The sequence below is a fragment of the Stenella coeruleoalba genome (genome assembly GCF_951394435.1).
Source record: "Stenella coeruleoalba genome assembly, chromosome: 2".
NCBI lineage: Eukaryota > Metazoa > Chordata > Mammalia > Artiodactyla > Delphinidae > Stenella > Stenella coeruleoalba.
The window spans coordinates 72,412,771-72,437,773 of record NC_137147.1 but is presented as its reverse complement, the minus strand read 5'-3'; the positions used below and the strand labels follow the sequence as shown (position 1 = coordinate 72,437,773).

Genomic DNA, 25,003 nt, shown 5'->3' with positions numbered 1-25,003 from the left:
GGCTGAACTTTTTAAAAGCCTAGGATATAATGTGAGAAAAAAGGCCATTTCATTTACTCCTTCACTAAAGGTTTTAGAAATCTCATATTTCTGGGTCGTTTCTCAGGTACTATGCGCAAGTTCCTTACCTCTGTTCCAGGGAAGGAATAGGACTATGGCCTTCAACCCTGAAGACGATCTGTTCTGCTGTCCAAACGGTGTGTGCTCTGAGTGGGTTCCCCCAGAAGTGGGAATGAATTTGACAAATCACTAAATGACCATTTTTAGAACCAGTTACTGTTCTTGTGAATTTACAGCTTCTCTTCACTAAAATTCCAAGTAATTTTAGTTCTTGATGCTTCTGTGTTACAGCAGAGCAACAACTTTTAAATGCCAACGATGGAGTTTTTATTGGTCTATGTGAACTAAGAAAGATAAGAACCAGATGTAGTAAGTTTTTCGTAAAGGTAAATGTTTCCAATTTAAGGACTAGCCCTTATGTCCTTTGTATCTTTTAGTATTAAAGTAAACTTTCTTTTGTGAAACTGGTGATGCTGGATATGAAGATTTTTTTTTTAACATCTTACATAGAAAACTGGTTGGCAAACTTGTCTCCCAAATTCTTTTAAAAATTGTCTAAATCTAGAAGTATGGGAATCATGCAGCATGCCTTTTATGTCTGTTTTGGAAATACCACTTCCTGTCTAACAATATTAAACAATTTTACCTCTGATCCATGTGTCTCCTTTTGGGGCTGTGTAAAGAGAACTGGACTCAAAGAAATATTCTAGCTTGAAGATACGCTGGTGGTAAAAAAACATTTCTATTCTCTTATAAAGTTCAGAAAACATGTTTTAGGTTTTTTCTTTCCTACAAGAAGATCTGAATTATGTGCCCTGATCTCTGGCACAGTGTCACTCAATACATTTTAAACACTGTTGTTTTGGTAAAGGCAGCAGTAACATATGCATTCTGTAAATGTCAAACATAAAATGCGACACATTCAGCATTCTATAAACCAGGCAAACAACTCAGCATTCCAGATGTCTGAAATGTCTATAATATAGCTCAGCTCCTTCCCACTTGGAACAACGAAATTACTAATTTTTTTTTTTTTTTTGCAATTCTTATGGCCAACGTGGATTAGGAAAGTTTAAGAATATTTTCTTACCCCTTTCATAAGACAGGGCTTTTGATAAATATCCTAGAAGAAGTCATGTAATATTATGAATAGGCATATAGTAATTTTTAATAGGATATTCAGACATGTACTGGCACTTTGCAAAAATCCCATCTGACTGAATATTTTAAAATTCATTTTAATCCCCACAGCATTCCTTCAAGGTATACGTTGCTATCCATGATACAGAGAGGCTGAGTGTAAGTTAAGCAGCTTGGAGAAGGTTACAGAGCTAATGAGCGAGGCCATCAGAAACAGGGGTAAGTGAATCTAGTCTGCGCTCTTTTCACTTTATCAAGTTGTGCTCTTTTCACTTTATCAAGTTGTTTCACTTTATCCACTTTATCAAGTTATGTGTTCTGGTTGATTCTGAAAGTAGAAATGGCTCTCGTCTACTGCAGATTGTTTAACCATGGGAAAGACAAAGTATGTTCATGATCCTTGTCGTGCCAATAAATGACACCTCAGAAGTCCCCTTTATGTAGCTTTGGTTTGGTTCAAGATTTTGGTGGAGAGAGATGATTCACAAAGCACTTAATGCACAAAGTCACTCTGGCTCAAGACGACTAACCATAACCCACCAGCTGTTTCACAGCATGCATTTCTGTGTGGCTTACAGCCAATGAGCAATGAAAAAGAGAAAATCACATCTGTGACCCAATTTTTCTTTAGTTACTAGTCATTTATATCATGCATAGAACTGGATGGGACCTAAGGAACTAGTCCTTGGTTACTCCAATTTTCTTACTGAAAATAAAAGCATCTGCTTTTAATTCACCTTTTGGGAATAAGATGAAGTATTGAATAGACTGACTATCAGAAAATATGAGAAAGCACACAAAATGCCCAACATAACGATTGGTAATGTCATCCTAAATTTTAAACATACATACATAAAAGATTCAGATCAAGAAACACCGCATAGCTTCTGCTACAATGTCCTGCTCCGAAGAACGCTCAGCCAGTGTCAGATGCTTGTTAGTACTTTGTGTGGCACAGTATATATCAAACTTGTGTTTGACGCAGTAGTTACACTGGTGGGATTCCAATAACCAAAGCAAAAAAATCCCCCAAACTGGGCTTTTCCCATTGTATAGTTATGTACCATTATTTTTGGTAATGGTAAATATGTACCATTATTTTTATTGATGCATAATTTTTGGTTTCTATTCTTAATTTCTTACTCTCTCCAAAAAGTTTCTATAAAGCAAGTCTTAAATAAAATATCACGCTGTCTAGGAAAGGATGGTATGGGCTGCCATGAAGAGGACGGAGTGATGGGACAGTGGTGGGTAAGTCTGCATGTGTATACAATTAATATCATTAACAGACATCGAGAGAGAACTTTCAAACAGAATTTTTAATTTGAGCCTCATAAAAATACCTTGTTAAATTGGAGTTATCTCCTCTTCTGCTTGACTGAATCAATACAAGGAAAAGAAGACCTGTGCTTATTGAGGGAACTTGGAAGTCCTGGTCCCCACTGAATGGATGGGGAATAAGTGAGAGGCCTTGACGGAGGTACTAGCTCCAGCCCTTATTTAGCTGTGGGACCTCAGGCAAGTTCCTCATACACCACTTTCCTTGTTTGTATCATGGTACAGGATAACTGAAGTTTGCTACTTTGTTATTTCCTCAAGGGTAACAAAAACTCACTGGAGGAACTATGACATGGATTCCTCTAGATCTAAAGAACTATTAGAAACACTTGCTGACCCTCTCATAACAGCGAATCAGCTAAGCAGCCTGGCCTGCCCCTCATCTACATGTCATCAAGAAGCAACAATATGGTGGTCTTAATACGATTTAACTCGGTATGTGAATTATAATCACTAGCGTATGTCTGCACGCATCCCCGAGTATGTTGAAGTTTGAGTGGTAGGGGCAAAATTACACGTGAATTTATTCTTGAGAAATAAGCAACTCTTTGTAATGTGCCTGTGGTTGGAGCATGTGTACGAGGGTGAAGTTCACATCCCACAAAGCCATTATTCAGTGACAGAAAACATTAAAACACGAGGAAGAACTGTAAAAATTATGGCAAATGTTATAGATTGTACTAGAGCACTACATTCATATATTTGGATTAAAAACCATATTGATCACTTTTTTTTGTAAGAGCCCTGTTAGGATGCATACATGTGCTCTTTGTGTCATCTATGTTACCTCACCTTACACATGCCCATGCCTGGGACACTCACAAGGTGAAATATTTGCACACCTTGCTCAGGAATATGCCCCTTCATTGTTTGGGAGAAAAGTACAATACAAAGTCACAGTCTGAATCCTGACATTCTGTACCACCCCAGGGGAATCCGAAGTAAAGCAATCTGGTTCTTCTTTAGCATGCCAATCAGCAGGGGCAAATGAGGGCCAGCCTGCTATGAAGCAGACATCAGAGACATCTGTGTCCCTGGAATTCTAAAAGAGCTCAGAAGTCTGGGCTTTATACCATCATCTGAAGGTCTGCACATAGACAGACAATGCTTAAGAAATACCCTTTGATGATGATAAAAATACATGGCACTGCAAAATAGCCTGTTTCGTGAAAAAACAATCTGCCATGTTCCAAATTCTGAATATAGATAACATTGAAATGAAACTGTCTAGATTAACTGTTGCAATAAGAGAGAACTCATTTCATCCTGCCCTTGTGTGTCTGTCAACTGTTAACCATCCCTTAAAATGCAGCTTAGCCATCACCTTGGTGTATCATATTGTTTCATATCTGTTTACATCTGATGTCCCTCCAGGAACATAAGTAAAGTTGGCAAAGGTGTCTACTTGGTTGTTGGATGTCGGCAGGTAGCTCAGTACCTGTCAGACAGATGGTGCTGAGTAAATGCTTATGGAACCAAGTGGGCCTCAAACAATGTAGGTGGGACACCCCTAAAGGATGACCCACATAGAACAGATGAAAGAGTGAGAGGTAATTGAATGAGGTAGCCAAGGGTGTTTGGACTCAGAATTCAAGGAAAATGCTAGGACATGCTTCAGGTTAAACAGAACCTTGCCTTGAGGAATAAATTACTTTTTTGTGAGCAAATAATTTACCGTGCTTACTAAAAAAGAAAATAGGTTTCAAAGCATTTATTTTGTGGTTCTAACACAGAAGTTGCCAACACCATTCAAGATTTCCTTACTTCACAGAATTAGGCATAAAAATAATAGGCCGACAGTAATCACTACAGAAGGTCAGTGTAAATAAAACAGCAATGGGGAACTATGAGGGATTTGCTCACATTTTGTCAAGAAGCATGAAGAGAGCAAAACAAAGTCCCCCTTGGGACCTTGACTTAATATGACAGGTCCATTATAAGTAAACTGATGCTACCACTTGGGGCAGACCATGTTGCTCTCTTGAAAGCAAGTCTCTCTTCTAGAGTCTGAAGTTCTACATGTGTGATTAACTCCTTCAAGGCATCTTCGTAGTACAAATGTGTTATCACACATATAACAGTATATCATTTATATCATCATCTCTGCTTACTATAAACAGAAAAAAACTACCATCTTAGAACAAGTAAATATGACCTATATGAACCCAAGACTTCACCTTCAGGGCCCTGTCGCTCCTGATGCTGTGTGATATTCCAGGAGCCAGACGCTCCACACCTCTACCTTCCTTCTCTGCAGGTTACTTGGTAGCTTAGGGACCCAGCAACTGAATAATGGCTTTGTATTTCTAAAGGTGACTGACCTTGAATGAACTACGAGAGAGGTAGGGTGGAGGTCAGGAATGACCAAGGCTTGAGGACAAAGTCCTCCAACCATCCAGACAAGAGAAGATGGCTGAAAAGATGCTGACTAAGGCAGAAGAAACCAACGCTTTCCGCTTCACACCTGCTTAGAGCATCCCGCTGTCTTTCAATTTATGGGGGTCTTCACAACTGTAGACTTTGGCCATGTCTCCTGGATCCTGTAACCAGCACCAGAAGATCAAAGCTCCCAGTCTATCCTCTGGAGATAAGGAAATATCATGTTTGGAGGACAGAATTTCAAACAATCCAAAGAATTTATTTCTGTGTAACTGACTTTCCCCAAGAAGAAAAACCTGGCCATATGGAGTATAAACAATCAATAAATATAAGAGAAGAACTTCATGAAATTGTAGATGCTTAAATGATAATCCTATTTGAACTGGTATTAAAGAAACTATGGGGGACTTCCCTGGTGGCGCAGTGGTTAAGAATCCGCCTGCCAAGGCAAGGGGCACGGGTTCGAGCCCTGGTCTGGGAAGATCCCACATGCCACGGAGCAACTAAGCCTGTGCGCCAAACTACTGAGCCTGTGCTCTGGAGCCCACGAGCCACAACTACTGAGCCCACATGCCACAACTACTGAAGCCCGCGTGCCTAGAGCCTGTGCTCTGCAATAAGAGAAGCCGCCGCAATGAGAAGCCTGCACACTGCAACGAAGAGTAGCCCCTGCTTGCCGCAACTAGAGAAAGCCCGCACGCAGCAATGAAGACCCATCGCAGCCAAAAATAAATAAAAAAAATAAATAAAAAAGATTAAGAAGAAACTATGGTTCAGTGGGAATCAGACAGATTTGTCCTTCAAAAGTCCTTCAAAATCACTGGGCTTCAGTTTTCCCAATGACGGCGGTTAGATCAGAAACAAAATATCTAAGAGGTCTGATGAGTGGCCAGGGCTCCAGCATCTTCCCCATTGACTAAAATAGCCTCACTTTCATCTCTTTAATATATTGAAATTCTCACGAACAAAAACAAAAAGCAAAATGATTTTAGAGGTCCCGGATGATTCCATCATATTATCTTAATCATACACCTCAATAAAAGTAGGAAAAGAGTTAAAACTGCTCATAATCTCTGGCCCTCTCCTCTTAGCTCCTTTTTTTAATACCTAGGAATGTGCTGGCTAAAATATATCCCCAAATTCCTGCACAACTCCAGGGGCCACCATTCATACCAAAGACAATATCAATGGTGTTCCCTGGAGCATTCCACTCAGTGACCCCAAAAACGATGGTTTTAGATTGGCGAAGGCCTGTGTTTGAATCTCAGCCCTGCCACTTGAGGACAAAGGCTATACGATCCTTGGCAAGCTGTTTAATTACCTCTCTGATCCTATTTCCTTCTCAGTAAAATGGAGATAATAAATTGTATTTCCAAAGGCTGCTGTAAAAACTAAATGAGGTAACGTATGTACAGAACCTGATGGAGGACAGCACACCACCAGCAGCATCAGTTCTCTAAAATTACAAAACCTATCCCATTTCACAGCATGGAAAACAATTTGTGTCTAGCACTTACGGCCCATACCGTAAGGACAAACCAAAAGATTTTGTGAAATTTGGAACAGATCTCATTTGCTGAAGATGGGGTAGGTACCCTAAAAGTTAAAGGGGTCAGAATGTAGTGACCTGAAAACTGCACAGTTTTTTTAAGTCTCCGAATTGTGATAACTGGCAGAAAGGAAGACTAATCAGCATGCTAATTCACTAGGGTGTGTTGGTACAACTGTTATCAAGGATAGGCGACTGTTTAGATAAGACAGGCTGTACTCACTGAGGATGTATGTGCTGCCAGCAAGTTACCATGTGTCTAATTCGAACTTTTTTGCCTTCCCTGGGAATCTAGAACTGGGCAGTATTTAACAGCACTAAATCTTTTGATTCTTAAATTAAGAAGTGACTAACCTACACAATAAAGCTGTAACTTAGGAATTACAGATTCTCAAACGACCCGACAGATTGTAGATATCATCTAGTCTAACCCCCATAGGTTACACCAGGGAAAACTGAGGTCTGAGGAAGATGAGAGACACATCTAAGGTCACAGAGGGCAGAGCCAATTCTGGCACTTGGTCTCATTAACGTATTCTTTTTCTTACTACAGGAGATCAATCTTTAGTTTTACGCACTATACATACCAACAGTTTAACTATGGATATATAGATTCTTGTCTCAACTCAGCATAATTTGGGGTTCATAGGGCAGTGGAAGACATCGAAAGACTGGGCCAATGACAGCAGCTGGGTGGGAATGTGTGGAAAGGTCTGAGGATATTCGAGAGGGTAATGCATATGGAAAGGCTGTTAGGGACCTGCCAGGCTGGGGTTTGGGTAGTGGCAATTAGGGTCTATTAAGGGACCAAACATAGAATGGTTCTCCACATCGAGGATGTAACAAAGTGACTAGCTCATAGTAGGTACTTAGTACTTACATGTTGTGTGGTTGGATGATGAGCTAAGAGTGAATGAAGGAATGCAAGGGCCTGTTCTGAGAGAAGAAATGAGAGCTTCAGAGACAACAGAGAAGAAGACAACTAGCGCCGTCCCTTATGGGAGAGTTCCCAGAGCTCTCCCTAACCTCTGCAGGAAGGGGGCGGCTTGTTTCCCTCATGGGGACGGAGGAGTGAGTCTGTGCCCCCTTGCTTCCGCCTCATATTTCCACTCTGAGGAAATGCAGTCATCCCCATGGAACCGCCTCTGCTTCTGATGCCCTCTGCGCCCAGGATGGAACCTGGAGAAGTGGAGTGCTCGAGAGAAAGTCTGTCTCCAAGAGCAACAGGAATTTCAAATCCACACGTCACACTGTTTTTTAGAGGAGACTCTGCTTAGGGGCCAGCCGGGCAAGTTACTGACCATACTGATACTGACGGGGGAAATGTTTCATAGCAGGAACTTAAGATCAAGAAACAAATGTGATTCTAGGATACTAGAGAAGATCCTAAGGAAGAATGAGGGAAAGCTGGGGTTGCCTGGTCAATTTTCCATTCCCTGAAAATGTGACCATCTGTGGTCCTCAGCCTGGGTGCTTGAACCTTTGGCCAAGTCTATTAATGCTGGATTTTCAAAGCAGGATTCATTTGAACAACACTGGTGGCACAGACATGATAGAGTCTCATTATGTTTTCCAAACAGTAAGAGGTTAGTGTTTGATATTTCCTTTCCTTTCAACATCTATGTATAATATTTTTTTCACTTTTGTACCATAGGATGTAGTCACTTTGAAGAAAATATGCACTCATCACCTCGTATTTCTCTAGGACTAAACAGAGAAGTGATAACACAAGAGTCTTTATCAGCATCTAAGAGAGACCTTTCAAGGTTCATACGATGTGAGCAACTTCCTGTTTAAGAGGCACACTAACACTTCAGTGGCAAATAATGAAGTATTGACAGCATTTTCTCCCACAATATCTAGCAGACTAATGGCAAAATGAGAGTGTGCGTAGCAGCTGTTGGGACAGAACGATGGATTCTGCCTCATGTTCATATGAAAGATAGATACAGCCCAAGGGGAAGATGTACTGTCTCTATTGTGACCTTCACTTACATTTGATTAAGACAAAGTTGGTACATTTTTAAAAAGATGCTCTCAAAACCAGGAGAACAGGTCAGTGAAAAGACCAATAATATACACACTCTTCCTCAACTCCCATAGTGACTGGCAAGGCTTTATATTTTTAGCACAGTTTCAAGTCTCTAAAAAGAAACGCCACCTAAAAGAAATGTGCTAAGCACCCTCTAAGTGTTTCTCATTAACTTGCCAATGCTGGTACTCGTTCCTTAAGGCTGGCTTACAGCACTCATCCTACTTCAGCTGTCTGCCATTCAAGGAATAAATGTGAGACTAGGTGCAATTTGAAAGAAAGGGACTGTATCTGTAGGAACGGTCATATCAGTATTTGTAAAATATCTTGAGAAATACTAGGAAAAAGCAACCCAGGAGAGTGTTCTGCGATGAAATGGTAGGGAAGAAACCAAACGGAAAGGTTTTTCTAATAAAGGGACAGGTTTGTTCTCATCGTACAAAGAATCTTAGCTAAGGAGTTAATTCCTTTTAAAAGATCAGCTTTTGGATAAGAGTGAAAACATACCACTGTGTCTAGATTAGCATGCGATGAACTCCCAGAGTGGTCCTCACACGGTCCAGCTCTGAGCGTCCGGATTCTTTTTTTCTGGTCTTTAATTACGCGGCTGAACACCTAACTGTATGTAAAAGTGCATCTAAGGAAACAGAATGAGTAAAGTCACACAAACGCCCACTCACCTCCCATGATTTTGGACTGGCAGTTAATAAACTCTGGCTTCCTGTCCGTGAGGTAGCGCTGGCAGGTGTGGTGGAGGATCTGGAAGAAGGTGCATTTTTCTGAGGCCGTGCTGGCTACCCACTGGTCAAAAGCATTTTCAAACAACAAATCAAACTCCGCAGAATCCTGGAAAAGACAGTGAAATAACGACTGATCTCAAGCTATAAAAACTGCTGCTTCCAGTTCACCACGTTAAGAGACTCATAAAGGCTAAAACACCTTTCAAAGACTTTTGTCCTAATCACAAGACTCATTTAACTAGCACCTAGGTGCACAGAGAGTATACCTTTCTCTCCTTATCAAGCAGACCTCAAATCTCATGGCATTTTTAGATGTCCCCAGGAAGTTAAGAGCACAGAAGTCCCTTTAGCTTAACTGCATATCAACTTGTGTCAGAATTCAGACTATGCATTGCCTTCCCAATTACTCGAAAAAGGATTCCTTTAGGTTCTTGGCACTGAACAGTATTAATCTTGTCCCTAACCTTTGGCAGGAAAAGATTACCCCTTACTATTATAGTATATAGTTACATTTTACATTTTCTTTTTCCTCATTATTTATTTATTTTTCTGTACGCAGGCCTCTCACCACTGCGGCCTCTCCCGTTGCGGAGCACAGGCTCCGGACACGCAGGCCCAGCAGCCATGGCTCACGGGCCCAGCCGCTCCGCAGCATGTGGGATCTTCCCGGACCGGGGCACGAACCCGTGTTCCCTGCATCGGCAGGCGGACTCTCAACCACTGCGCCACCAGGGAAGCCCTCTTTTTCCTCATTATTGATGTATTTTATGGTGAGTGTGTGAGCAAAGGGAATTCACTTGGAATACATAACTCTACCATGGAATGTTTCTCTTATTAAATCCAATGGAATCCTAATACATCATTTTTACGGTGCAGTTCATTTATTTGATTTTTGGTAAATAAACCTCATCACTGGTGGCATTAGGAGATAAATGGAGCTTCGATGAACATGGTTTGTCATATTGATAATCACAGATGTGATTATCTGAATCTGCTCTTTGCACTTGGCTGATAAACATATTACTGGAGTAGCACTTCTTCAATATTCATCCCCTTAGGCACCTCCGTCAAACATGATGAAAAGGTTTATAATTTCCCGTAAGAAGGGCACAGGAATCAAAAAGCCTTAGCCACATAACTGAAATAGAGCAATCGTCTTGTTAAAAATGACTCAGACAACCATCACCCTGCCAAGGTCAACGAGAGAGTCATTGTGTGGAAAGAACACCTTCGCTCAGCACTGGACAGTTCACTCACCCGATTAGGATCGATGCCATTAACCTGGCGAAGCTGCTCAAGCATCCACTGTGATCTCCGCACGAACGACGTGGAGCCTTCAAACTGTTTGACCTTCGTGATGGATGCCTGTGTGGGTTTCTTGTTTGTCACTGCCAAGAAAAGACCAGTCAGATTAGTGGGTGTGCAGGGTGGTCTGGGTCCTCATTCAGTGGTGTGTCTATCTTATACCTACATACATATGTGCAATGAGAGAGAGAGAGAAAAACTGATATATCTGGTGTGTGTATAGAGAGAGAGAAATATACATGTGTGTGTATATACATGTGTATGTGTATGAGTACAGAGGGGAGGAAGAGGGGGGAGGGAGGGAAGGAGGGAGGGGGAGGGACAGAGAAGTACAGAGAGAAAGAAAGAGAAGCAGAGAAAGAGAGAAAATGAAAATGAATGAATAGGTGTACCTTTAGTAGGAGATGAACTCAAAAGAAATAGAAACTATAACGCGCACCCTCAAGCAGTTACAATAGAATTTTAATTGTAAGGGCAGCTTCATTTATGCCGTCATCCACTCACATTGAACACGACAGGAATAATTAACACCAAGCTCCTCTAATGGAGGCTACAAATGCACAATGATGTCTAGCAGGGAAAGCAGTGTATGGGGCTGACAGCGTATGGGGCTGCATTTTAAAGGAAGTGCAGGTTACCGGTTCCCCTAGGGAGCTGCAATGCATATTTCTAATGTTATAGTCCAGTGTAAATATTCCAGGCTTTAGTGAGAAGATAAGAAGTAATACTTCACTCAAAAAAAACCCCCAACTATTTGGCTTTAAAATATAGTCAGTTTGTATCCAGTTTGCATCTGATTAGAACCCCTGCCCCTCTCCACATATGAATTCCTGAGGTCACCACAACTGTAGGGCCAGGACAGTTCCTCCTCCTGGCCTTAGTCAGTTCTCCCTTCCATGCTGAGGATGGACCTTGTCACCTCTTGGACAGAGGTCAAGTAGCAGCCACCAGGAGAGAGTCACTCTGAATACTTCTCTGTCTGCTTACTTCAGGATTAGAGCCTCAAGGGAGGGGAGGTAATTAAGTATTTTAGAAGGGTTTTCCTAAAAGCTCCTCCTGAGCTCTGCCTATAAGAATTGTAAGTTTAAATAGAAACGATGCTCTTGAAGGAGCCAGGAAAAGTGGAAAGCATTCCTTGTAATGAATGCAATCCTAGTAAGACTGTGCATCAGTGCTACATTCTTTCTTAGTTTCAAATAAGCCCACAGATCCCACACTTGCAAATAACCATGCAAATGCTCAACAGATGGCAAAAAGAATCCTTGCGGGATGAAGGACAGAAAACACCTATTCCAGTCATGATTGGTGGTAAGAAGGCTCTCCTTCACACATACCAGAGTTTTATCACAGCTTCAGTGTCTGGGGTCATGAAAGCAGTGACCAAGAGGGGAAAGAAATGTGGGCACCCTGCCTTTAGGGTGGGTAAGAACCCTATGGTACAGGACTGGGCTGTTTTTAGGATCTCAGTACAATCTTCTCCCTTTGTTCCTAACCAGAATTTGGCAAACATTTTTTAAAAATGTCAAATAATGCTTAGGTTTACTGCCCATTATTCAGTTATATTTGGCTAGAAGCTTATGAACGTTTCACACCAATTACATTTACTTTCACGGTTAAAAAGTCATCATCCCCTTAACACCCACGATCAAGGAAATGTTACAGTCTTCCATTCACAAATGGCCTGTCTAGCCTACAGCTCCATGTATAAGTCTGCTTAAGTCCCATTAGGAACAACCATTCCCTTCACTAAATTCACACAATATTACCAGTCTGCCAGGGCTGTCTGTCCACTCAATTTAATTCATTTATTTTATGTGTCTATATGACACAAAGGGAAGCGCTAATAGGTTTCTCTGATAGTCAGGCCCTGCTCTGCTGTTTTAATGTCAAGGGAAACAACACACCTGGAATATATGTGGGTCCTAAAATGTGCTTAAACGATTAAAGAATGCTTTTCAATAACAGGAAAACATGGGTTCCTGTATTAGACACACACCCCTAAACACACAAAGAGGATTTCCTCCTTTGTTTATGTAAATCACACGACATTTAGGCATCCTGGGAAACATGAAGGCTTTCCTTCTGACTGCAGTTAACTCATATTTTTATTTCTGGTCCATTTATTTCCAACTAGTTTATAGCATTATAAAAGTTCAAGCATAAAGCAAGATTGCCGTAATTATTGGCATGTTTGAGACTGACACTTTTAGGAAGGCAAGTTCCACTGGAAGTTTGTCACTGAAATGAGAAGGGCAGGAACTCCACCCACCCAACAAATGCCCCACGGAATTGTTCAACAGCAATCGCACTGCACAGTGGTCATTTTTAACGGAGGCAGTTACAACTTCATCCATTCCTGACTTTTTTCCCTCTATTACGTTATTGCTTGCCCAGTTCTTGGAATCTGATAGTTTTCCTGGGCACTGAGCCCGGTTTGGTTTTAATTTTTGTTTATTTTTATTATCTCCAACATCCCAGTTTCTATTTTGAAGCAGGTGCCTTAAAATGATATTATTATATACACATTACATAGAATTAAATAAAGACTTTCCCCTGCTGAGGTCAAAACAGTTGTACAATCACACCACTGCCAGACGTTGAGTTCTGTGCTAGAAGGAGGCATGTTTTAACCCCTTCCTCTTTTGGTGTTTTTAGGATCCAGAGCTGTTAAAAATAAGTCAGTCAGTCAAATTCCAGATGTCTAGTGAAAAACAGCAATTCACCTTCTCCTTCCCAAGGAAAGCTAATTGATAGCACACGCTGGAAAATGCAACCAAATGATCTGAATCAGTAACAGCATAGTGCTGTATGTCCAACTACCCCCATATGGTAGACTCCATATTCATTATTTTGAATAACTTTAAAGGCGAGATAATCAGGGCATTTCTGTCATGCCTTGATCATTCATGAGGAAAAGGTAAATATATAGGCATTCAAAGGGGATATGATATTCCCAGGTAATACTGCAGACCACCCAGAATCAGCCTGATCCCCTGGTTTTCCACTCAGACCCGCACATCGAAATCACCTGGGAGTTTTACAACAAAAACACCAAACACTGTCAATCAGAATCCCTGGGGGTGTGGCCCTGGCATCCATATTTTAAATCTCTCCAGTTGACTCTGAGGCACTTTGACTGTTGAGAGCCACTGAATTATGTATTTAGTCATTTAACAAATATTTATGGCATATTTATTAGATGGAAGATACAGAAGGAAGTTTTATGGCAATTCAAATATTGAGTAAAAAGTGGTTCTGAATCAAGAACTTTGGTGGGGAGGAGATGAGAATGATGCAACAGAGTATTAAAGCATAACAGGAAAAATGACATAGGAGTCATCTGAGGTGTGTAGGTGGGGGTGCTTTAAGGACCAAGGTAGAGTTGGGGAAAGTCAGGGAGGTTTCATGAAGCAGCCACATTCCAGGAGTTATAACATTAGCCCTCACCTGGACGTCTGTGATTTTCCCCAAACCGGCTTTCTGACCAGCTTGGCTATTCAAACTGAAATACGTAAGACTGAACCATCTTTTAAAAACTCCTTGCCAAAGAAATCTTGAGAAAGAAGAACAAAGCTGGAGGTGACATGCTTCGGTAAGTCAAGTTTTGGGGTTATCCAAGCCTAATGCTTCTTTTCACTCACTCCTGGAACCCACTGCTTTCTATGGTGGCATCAGAGGAAGACAGAAGCATGGGGCAAACCGAATCCAGGTCCTTCTACTACCAGTTGTGACAAAAAGAATGTGGTTTTCATGGCTGCATGCCTTCTTTCAGCCTTCATGTAGACTTATCTACATCTCAGCTGTAGTTAAGAAGCAGTGTTAGGAACTCTTATGTCTAGAATATCATTACCATCATTACTCTAGTGGTGTAACATCTCTTTCTCATGAACTAATGGTGTAAAGAGTTCTTTTAAAAAATGGTCCAGGGGCTTTCGTGGTGGCGCAGTGGTTGAGAGTCCGCCTGCCGATGCAGGGGACACGGGTTCGTGCCCTGGTCCGGGAAGATCCCACATGCCGCGGAGCGGCTGGGCCCGTGAGCCATGGCCGCTGAGCCTGCGCGTCCGGAGCCTGTGCTCCGCAACGGGAGAGGCCACGACAGTGAGAGGCCCGCGTACCGCAAACAATAAAAATAAAAAATGGTCCAGCCATGAAATACTGTACAGAAATAAGACACTTAGCCATAGTCAAAGAGTGGAGATCACCAGCCTTGCTTTTGCCCAGTGAGAAAATTCTATTTAATCAAAACCAGAGAAGCCAGCCAATAGTACAATACCATCTAGTCGATCAAACCTGGTCTTGTATCAAGTTAGGAATTGGTGGAAGAGGGGACAAAGGCTGTTATCAGAAAGGAAAGACAGAAATGCAGGTTACTTGCATGTGATGCTAAATGGCAGAAAAACACATACTCTGCCAGGGATTAAGAGGCTGATCCTCCATTTCAAGGTCCAAAGGTTGGGAGACTGCTTTTTTTTTAAAGTCACTCTTTCCTCTACAATCTCATTATTCAGAGTATCATTCCTCAATCGTCCCAAACAGGAAAATCAATTTTGCCCAAATACAAAACATCTAGTCTCAGTCCTAAGACATTATTTTAAAGAAAACAAATAATCAGCATTTAAAGAAAATGATGACTCACAACCTCTACCATCTCATTTTCCATAGATATTATATTTTCACTAACACAAACATTTCTTTACACGTTAAAGTCAAATTGAATCATCTTATAACTTTATGTGGTCATTTCTTATTAAAAAAAAAAGGTGAAGAACAAATTGTAGTATCTACAATATAATTTGAGGTCAAGGCTAGGCAGCTAAAACGTAGAATTTACCATACCTATGTACCTAAGATACCTAAAAATGTCTGTCATCATGCTTAGCCCTCTCCTGATCTCGTAGTTGAGTGAAAGTCAGCATCTTGTGGTGTGATTTAGCCCTCTGCTCTGCTGGAGTCTAACGGCCAGACGTTTTGATTTCAATAAGACTGTTGATGAGAAATAAACAATTTGGAGCAAGGAAAAAAAGTGATGTCCACGTAGAATCTCATCAGGGCTGCTCTCTGGCTGTGTCGGAGGTGACAGACATAAAGGAGAAAAAAAAAAAAAAAGAAATCCTCTGAGATGTGATTCAGGAAGTAAAAGCAAGATTGAGCATGGGTGCTGGGTGCTGATGTGGTACAGAGACGGGCTAAGAGGACAAGGTGAGAAATGATTACTTGGAACTGTTTTTCTTAATGCTCTTCCCAAACCCTAATGTATGCTAATTCCAGGTGGATTTCACAGTATCTATGGAGAAATAAATTTCAAGTCTGAGGCTGCATCAGCAATTTTATGCAGTGAGATGGCTGAATGTTTACAAAGCTTAGAAGCAAAAGTATCTAGACTGTTACCTCACATACTTTCAGAACAGGGACCCGTCATCACTGCTACGGTGAGTGGGGAATGGAGCCTGGCGCTCTCCCCACAGGGTTGATCATTTGCTTCTCACGTGATTTCTCAAAGTGTGTCATAATTTAGGGACACAGTTGTTTAGATTCCACAGGCTCCCGAACTAGACCAATTCATGAAATGGCCAAGCTTGTCTTTGGGGCCCTATTCCTCTCCTTCCATCTTAGGTCCTGGGGGCTCTCTGGTCAGATTCCTCACAGGACCCCAAATGGGTTTGAAAGGGTATTCTTCAATCTGCATGTGTTTAGGAAGAAAAATTTAATCCGAATAAACAACAGCTGCAACAACAAAAACGGTGGCATTTCAGTCATGACCACCAAGCCAGTGAGGAAGAATACAGGATGCCCTTCTACAGTCCCCGCTCCACTAACTCTAAAGGGGAGGGAAGGGGAGAGTCCTGCACAGGGCTGTGAGGTTTGTTTTTTAAAGGCAGACTTCTATGGTCTACAGGAGGGATAATCACCAAGAAAGGAGTTTTCCACACAAACGATTCCTTATTTGGTATCACTAGGTCCTAGGGCTGTACCTACATCACATTCTCATCTCCAAATTGGAGGGGGAGGAGGATGAGATTCAAAGTCTAGGAAATTTCTCCAAAAGGATACCAAAAGAAATTTGTATGGGAAACCTCTTTTTTTCTAAATAAGTTTGGAGGAGCCCTTCAGTAGAAGGAGAAGAATACGAAACATCTTTCATCAAGCATTCTTCAGGAAGGATTCTTTTAATATGAAAGTACAGCATCATACCCAAAGTAGCTGACAGCTACACGTCTGTAGAGCAAGCAAGCCCCCTAAACTAACTCTGCAGGAAGTACTAGCTGGTTTTAATGTTTCCAAATTACCAAAAGGAGACAGCATTACTTCTGGAATGTACAACTTCAATGTCTCATGCCAACATGAGCTCCAAGTTAAAAATCTAGTCTTGGGGGTCTTCCCTGGTGGCGCAGTGGTTGAGAGTCTGCCTGCCGGTGCGGGGGACGCGGGTTCGTGCCCCGGTCCGGGGGGATCCCGCATGCCGTGGAGCGGCTGGGCCTGTGGGCCATGGCCACTGAGCCTGCGCGTCCGGAGCCTGTGCTCCACAACGGGAGAGGCCACAACAGTGAGAGGCCCGCGTACCGCAAAAAAAAAAAAAAAATCTAGTCTTGAGAATTCCCTGGTAGTCCAGTGGTTAGGGCTCTTGTGCTTTCACTGCTGGGGCCCAGGTTCAATCCTTGCTCTGGGAACTAAGATTCCGCAAGCCTTGTGGCGCTGCCAAAAAAACCCAACAAAACCCCCAAATCTAGTCCCTTCCAATTTTAATCTTCTTACCCCTGTCAATAATTTTACTTTAACTATAAAAATACGTAGATTTTTATTTTGAAAGGGTATTCTACTTTTCAAGTCAATGACAGGCTCAGGTACATCACAGGTAGTCTTGAACTGTTAAATCTTTACCTTGAAATCAGGAAGCTTAATCCCCAGAAGGCTTGAGTTCCCATCTCAAGATGGGTGCTCCTTGGGCTTCCCTGGTGGCGTAGTGGTTGAGAATCTACCTGCTAATGCAGGGGACACGGGTTCGAGCCCTGGTCTGGGAAGATCCCACATGCCGCGGGGCAACTGGGCCCGTGAGCCACAGCTACTGAGCCTGCGCGTCTGGAGCCTGTGCTCCGCAACGGGAGAGGCCACGGCAGTGAGAGGCCCGCGCACCGCGATGAAGAGTGGCCCCCGCTCACCGCAACTAGAGAAAGCCCTCGCACAGAAACGAAGACCCAACACAGCCAGAAATAAAAATAAATTAAAAGAAGGCTCAACATTAAAAAAAAAAAAAAAAGATGGGTGCTCCCCTCTCCAGACCAGTACCACGATGCCCTCCCTATTATAAACTGATACCCGGTGCCAGTGCAGGTACACACCTTCTATGTGAGAAGAGTACCCCCCGCTCCCCCCCAGTGAGATTGTAAAGACAGAGCAACAGAGAATTTGCTAATGGACCAGGTACCTATAATAGCAACATATAATATCACTAGGTTTCTGGAAAAATCAAAGCTGCTATGCCTTAGCAAACATATGCTATCAAATATAATGACAACTAACAGTCAAGCAAAGACAGATTTATCTGCTCTCTCTGCTTTCCCTCCTCCTTGCCACCACCACTTACTCAATACTTACAATAATATATTTAATGTGAGGGTGTACATCACTGAAGTTCTAAAGAAAGTGAACGGTGCCACTGAGAACTTGTCACCTTCACTCTTTACTATGTTAAGTGGGGGACTAAGATCTAGCAACATGTTCTAGGTAAAACGAATGTCAATTATATTAGTGAAAATTATCTGCAATTAAAATTACCTGGATTTATTTTGGTAAACTCTAGGTGATATCTACTGAAGCTAAACACGCACATACTCTTAAGACTCCGCAATTCTAACCCTGTGTCTACACAACAGAAGTGAGGGCTACATCCACCCTTCTGCCTGAAGCAACCCAAACGGACAAAGTATATGAAACAGGGAATGATAGTGTGATCCCTGAGACACAGGAAATGAATGAGGCCAGCCCTACAACTGCCCTCGTTTCCGGGTTTGAGAGTTTTGCAGGCTGTAGTGCAAGGAGGAGGAACCCAGGCAGAGACGGTCAGACTCCCTACACTGAGGAGACAGAGCCGAGAGCGCAGGGAGATCAAGGTCATTAAAATTCTCAGGACAGAGTCATGAAGAGAGAGAACTACACGCACAGAGAACTCTGGAGACCTGCAGAGATTTGGCCTTAAGTATTTAGCTAAGTACTTCTCACCACAGGTGTGTGAGGAAACTACCTGAGGCCAGAGAACGAACCACTCAAAATGAACAGAGGAAACAGTACTCCAGGCTCCAAAAGGGCTGGGCATAGTGCCTATCCCCACCAGCCTGACTGGAAAACCTCAAGATTCAGGGGGCACTGAGGATACACAGAGGGGTCTTGCCCTATGAGTGAGGAATAATTAGCCCTAGACTGAACAATGCTCTAGTCTTGCTTACAGATGACAATGGTGTATGATTTTATAACATATGGAAAAGTAAAATGTGTGACAATAATAGCATATCCACGTAACATCCTCCCATGGTTCTTTTAGAATAAATATTCCTATTAAAAGATTCTGCAGCGGTGGGGTCATGTCAGGGAGCTGGGAACCAGGCTGTTCCCTCACACAGTGAGGAGTAAGGGCCCCTCTTCACAGCTGCCGAGAGATGGGGAAGTAGAGGCTGCAAAAATGATTCCATCTTTTCTTACTGTAAGGGGCGTTTGAGCTCTAAGAATGCTTTTTAGCAGCTCCCACTGGTAAAAAAGGTATTGAATTTCTACCAAGTGTGGCATTTCCCTGAAGAGAACTGCTGCTTGGCCTGTACTTTTCGGTATATAATAGATAATGCGAAAGGAAAGTGTCACGTTCAAGGAGTCGCTTTTTCAAGTTTTATTCCCAGCCTTTGAGCTGCTTGTAGAGTAATGTAATTCATTCTTCAGTCAGGTAGCTGCTGCTTTGATGCCTTTGTCTTTAGATGCTCTGTTTGTAAATCTCTCCTAAGAATAGATCAAAAATGATGTTTATATCTGTTTCCAGAATTGAGGAAGTAAGAACAGAATGAGGCTTTATGACTGCAGTTAACCCCTTCTGTTTTCTTCATTGTATATTATGGGATTTGGTATTGGATTTAATCTCTTTCAGAAACCATCACTGTTCTCACAAATCAAGGCATTTACTTCCCTGGCTTGGGCCTGTTTGTTTATTTGTTTGTTTCACAGTTACACTACATAAACCAGACATATTATACGCTTTCCATATAAAATATGAAGTTTCAATAACTAACATTAACCAGGTTTTTTAAGTCATCGTATGTTTCCCCTTTACCCAGAATGCATGCAAATTGGTTTTTTCCGCAGGTATATAGGGAAAAGTTTAAGGAAGTTAAAAACTCAAGCACAGTGGGAAACCTTGGGTTGCTGAATCTCATGAAATCATGTTTTCAGGGAGGCTGAGACAAACAGAATTTTAAGAGAGATGCTGCTAGAATAAGGCTTGCAGGAAAAAAAGATTGTTTAAAAGGCTTTAATCCACAACTTCTTCTCCTTCTAGTCTCCTAATAGTTCTATAATTTCCTGGTTTTTACCATTTTCTCTGCTCTCCTTAGTTCCCAGGATACCCCTCTTTTCTAGTAAGAAAATAGATCAAGCCTTACAACCATGGCCTGATCCTGAAACAGACCAGTTGAGCCTGATATAAGTTGTTGGCTTACTCATGGTTTCTGGTGTTCTTCCTCCTTTTGTCTTCTTCCTTTGTTGATTCACTCATTCATTTATGTGTGTGTACCTGCACTGGCACCGGGTATCAGTTTATAATAGGGAGGGCATCGTGGTACTGGTCTGGAGAGGGGAGCACCCATCTTTTTTTTTTTTTTTAATGTTGAGCCTTCTTTTAATTTATTTTTATTTCTGGCTGTGTTGGGTCTTCGTTTCTGTGCGAGGGCTTTCTCTAGTTGCGGTGAGCGGGGGCCACTCTTCATCGCGGTACGCGGGCCTCTCACTATCGCTGCGTCTCCCGTTGCGGAGCACAGGCTCCAGACGCGCAGGCTCAGTAGCTGTGGCTCACGGGCCCAGTTGCCCCGCGGCATGTGGGATCTTCCCAGACCAGGGCTCGAACCCGTGTCCCCTGCATTAGCAGGTAGATTCTCAACCACTACGCCACCAGGGAAGCCCAAGGAGCACCCATCTTGAGATGGGAACTCAAGCCTTCTGGGGATTAAGCTTCCTGATTTCAAGGTAAAGATTTAACAGTCCAAGACTACCTGTGATGTACCTGAGCCTGTCATTGGCTTGAAAAGTAGAATACCCTTTCAAAATAAAAATCTACGTATTTTTATAGTTAAAGTAAAATTATTGACAGGGGTAAGAAGATTAAAATTGGAAGGGACTAGATTTTGGGGTTTTGTTGGGTTTTTTTGGCAGCGCCACAAAGCTTGCGGAATCTTAGTTCCCAGAGCATAAATAGCATAAAACTCAGGACAGGAAAAAGGGGATGTGAAGTACTGGGAGGTTCTTATACTATATATGAACTAGTATACTATCACTCGCAGGTAAAGCATGTTAAGTTAAAGGCGTATGCCATAAACTCTAAAACAATAACTGAAATAACAAAACAGAGAGTCAAACTAATCAGAGATGGTTAAGTTTTATGTGTCAGTTTGGCTGTGGTTAGGCCATGGCACCCCAGTATTTGGTCAAACATTCTTTTTGATGTTTCTGTGAGGGTGTCTTGGGATTGACATTTAAATTGGTAGACTCTGATTGCACTCCATAATGTGGGTGGGCCTCATTCAATCAGCTGAAGGGCAGAATAGAACAGCAGACTGACTTCTCCAGGGCAAGAAGGAATTGTGGTTTTCAGAGCTGAACTACAACATTAGTTCTTGCCCGGGTCTCCAGCCTGCCAGCCCACCCTGCAGATTTTGGACTTCACAGCCTCCACAATCGCGTGAGTAAATTCCATATATAAATATAAACACGCACACTATAAATATTATATATAATATTAATATATACACATCCTATCGGTTCTGTTTCTTTGGAGAATCCTGACTAACACAATAGCTAATAAGCTAACAAAGAAAACAGCAACAACTAAAAGAATAAAATACTTAGGAATATATTTAACCAAAAGAGTACAAGGCTTGTATAGTCAAAATCACAAGACATTACTGAAAGAAATTAAAGAAGACTTAACATAAAAACATCTTGTATTCAAGGATTAGAAAACTTAATGTTGTTAAGTATGGCAAAATCCCCAAATTCATCTACAGATTCAAATGGAGAGACATACTGTGGTCATGGGTTAAAAGACTCAATTTTAGGGCTTCCCTGGTGGCGCAGTGGTTGAGAGTCCGCCTGCCGATGCAGGGGACATGGTTTCGTGCCCCGGTCCGGGAAGACCCCACATGCCGCGGAGTGGCTGGGCTCGTGAGCCATGGCCGCTGAGCCTGCGCGTCCGGAGCCTGTGCTCCGCAACGGGACAGGCCACAACAGTGAGAGGCCCGTGTACCGCAAAAAAAAAAAAAAAAAAAGACTCAATTTTATTAAGATGTCAGGAGACAAGGATATACAAGGGAGAAAAGACAGTCTCTTCAATAAGTGGTGTTGGGAAAACTGGACAGCTACATATAAAGAATTAGATTAGAACATTTCCTCACACTATATGCAAAAATAAACTCCAAATGGATTAAAGACCTAAATATAAGACCTGAAACCATAAAACTCCTAGAAGAGAACATAGGCAGAACACTCTGACGTAAATCATAGCAATATTTTTTTTGATCTGTCTGCTAAGACAAAAGAAATAAAAGCAAAAATAAACAAGCGGGACCTAATTAAACTTAAAAGCTTTTGCACAGCAAAGGAAATCATCGACAAAACAAAAAGACACCCTACTGAATGGGAGAAAATATTTGACTGATAAGGGGTTAATATCCAAAATATATAAAGAGGTCATACAACGCAATATCAGAGAAACAAACAACTGGATTAAAAAATAGGCAGAAGACCTGAATAGACATCTTTTCTAAAGAAGACATATAGATGGCCAAGAGGCACATGAAAGGATGCTCAACATCGCTAATTATTAGAGAAATGCAAATCAACACCACAATGGGATATCACCTCACACCAGAATGGCCATCATCAAAAAGTCTACAAATAACAAATGCTGGAGAGGGTGTGGAGAAAAGGGAACCCTCTTGCACTGTTGGTAGGAATGTAAACTGGTGCAGCCACTATGGAGAAGAGTATGGAGGTTCCTCAAAAAACTAAAAATAGAGTTAGCATATGATCTAGCAATTTCACTCCTGGAATATCTGAAAAAAATGAAAACGCTAATTTGAAAAGATACATGTACCGCAATGTTCACAGAAGCATTATTTACAATTGCCAAGATATGCAAGCAACCCAAGTGTCCATCAACAGATGAATGGATAAAAAAGATATATTCTTCTTTAATATTCTGTCATTACTCAGCCATTCCAATATTACTCAGCCATTCCAAAAGAAGAATGAAATTCTGCCATCTGCAACAACGTGGATGGACCTAAAGAGTATTATCCTTAGTGAAATAAGTCAGGCAGAGAAAGACAAATACTGTATGTTATGACTTATATGTGAAATCTAAAAAATAAAACAAATGAATATATATAACAAAACAGAAACAGACTCACAGATATAGAAAACAACCTAGTGGATCCTAGCGGGGAAGAGGAAGGGGGGAGGGGCAAAATGGGGTATGGGATTAAGAGATACAAACTACTACTATAAAGTAGGAAAGCAACAAGGATATATTGTATAGCAAAGGGAAACAGCCATTATTTTGTAATAACTTTAAATGGAGTGTAATCTATAAAATATTGCATTACTATGTTGTACACACATGAAACTACAGTAATACAATATTGTAAATCAACTATACTTCCACTAAAAAAAAAAGCCAAAGAAAAAAAAAAAGGATGTCAATTCTTCCCAATATAATCTATAGATTTAATGCTACTGCAATCAAAATTCTTGCAGGGTTTTTAGGTAGACTATGACCAATTGATTACAGAAATTCACATGGAAATGCAAGTGATCTAAAAGAGCAAAAATAACTCTGAGGGGAAAAAAGGAACAAAGTTGGAGGACTCAAACTACCTGATTACATGACTTGTCATAAAACCAAACTAATCAAGATATTATAGTACTGGCATCAAGACAGACACATAGATCAATGGAACAGAATAGAGAGTCCAGTATACAGATCTTCCTTGATCTACAATGGGGTTACGTCTCAACAAACCCACTGTAAATGGAAAATATCTTAAGTCGAAAATGTACTTAATATACCCAACACATTGAACAACATAGCTTAGCCTAGCCTACCTTAAACGTTATCAGGACACTTACATTAACCTACAATTAGGCAAAATCATCTAACACAAAGCCTATTTTATAATAAGGTGCTTAATAATAAAGTGTGTAATATCTCATGTGATTTATTGAATACTACACTGAAAGTGAAAAACAGAACGACTGTATGGGTACAGAATGGTTTTCAGTTTGTTGTTTGTTTACTCTCGTTACTGCATGGCTGAGTGGAGCCTGGCTCGCCGTCGCTGCCCAGCATCATGAGGGAGGATCATACAGCATGTTGCTAGCCCAGGGAAGATCAAAATTCAAAAAAGTATGGTTACTACTGAATGCGCATTGCTTTTGCACCATCGTAAAGTCAAAAAAACGTAAGTTGAACCATCATAAGCTAAGTTGGGGACCGCCTGCATATGGAAAACGGATTTTCTTTTTTTAAAATTTTTTTTCCTAGTTTTCTTTCCTTTTTTTATTTTACTTTCCTTTGGCTGTGCCATGTGGCTTGCAGGATCTTAGTTCCCCAGCCAGGAATCGAACCCAGGCCCCCTGCCGTAGAAGCACGGAGTCCCAACCTCTAGACCGCCAGGGACATCACCGGAAAACTGATTTTTTTTCAACAAAAGTGCAAGGGCAATGCAGTGGATAAAGGATCGTTTTTTTCAACAAATGATACTCGAACAATTGAATACCCACATGCAAAAGAAAAGGAACTTCAGCTCATACTTTGTACCATATACAAAAATTAAGTAAAAAATGTATCAAGAGATCTAAATGTAAAAAGTCTAAAACTATAAAACTTGAAAGAAAACAAGAAAATCTCTGTGACCTTGGGCTAGGCAAGGCTTCTTAGATATGGCACTGAAAGCACAACTCAGGAAAGGATAAATTAACTAGGATCAAAATGAAAAACTGCTCTTCGAGAGAATTAAAGACAGGTCACGAAGTGGCAGAAAATATTTGCAAATCATTGTCTGGTAAAGGACTGGTATCCGAGTATACTTTTGAAAACTCTCAAAACCCAATAAAAAGAACCCATATTAAAAAAATGATCAAAAGATTTGAAGAAACACTCTATTAAAGACAACGTGGATGGGAAAAAAGCACAAAAGATGCTCAACATCA

General features: G+C 41.3%; 1 protein-coding gene across 8 annotated transcripts in view; it reads right to left on the bottom strand.

The window, feature by feature from the left end:
- The window catches only part of STXBP6 (syntaxin binding protein 6), a 319,768-nt gene that overhangs the window by 56,721 nt on the left and 238,044 nt on the right, over positions 1-25,003 (bottom strand). For all 8 annotated transcript variants that reach the window (XM_079912942.1, XM_079912941.1, XM_079912945.1 and 5 more), the window contains 2 exons: positions 10,496-10,626; positions 9,179-9,344 (listed from right to left, as the gene is read on the bottom strand). In XM_079912942.1, the coding sequence (XP_079769068.1) occupies positions 9,179-9,344; positions 10,496-10,626 (297 nt within the window). The remainder of the gene's footprint in view (positions 1-9,178; positions 9,345-10,495; positions 10,627-25,003) is intronic.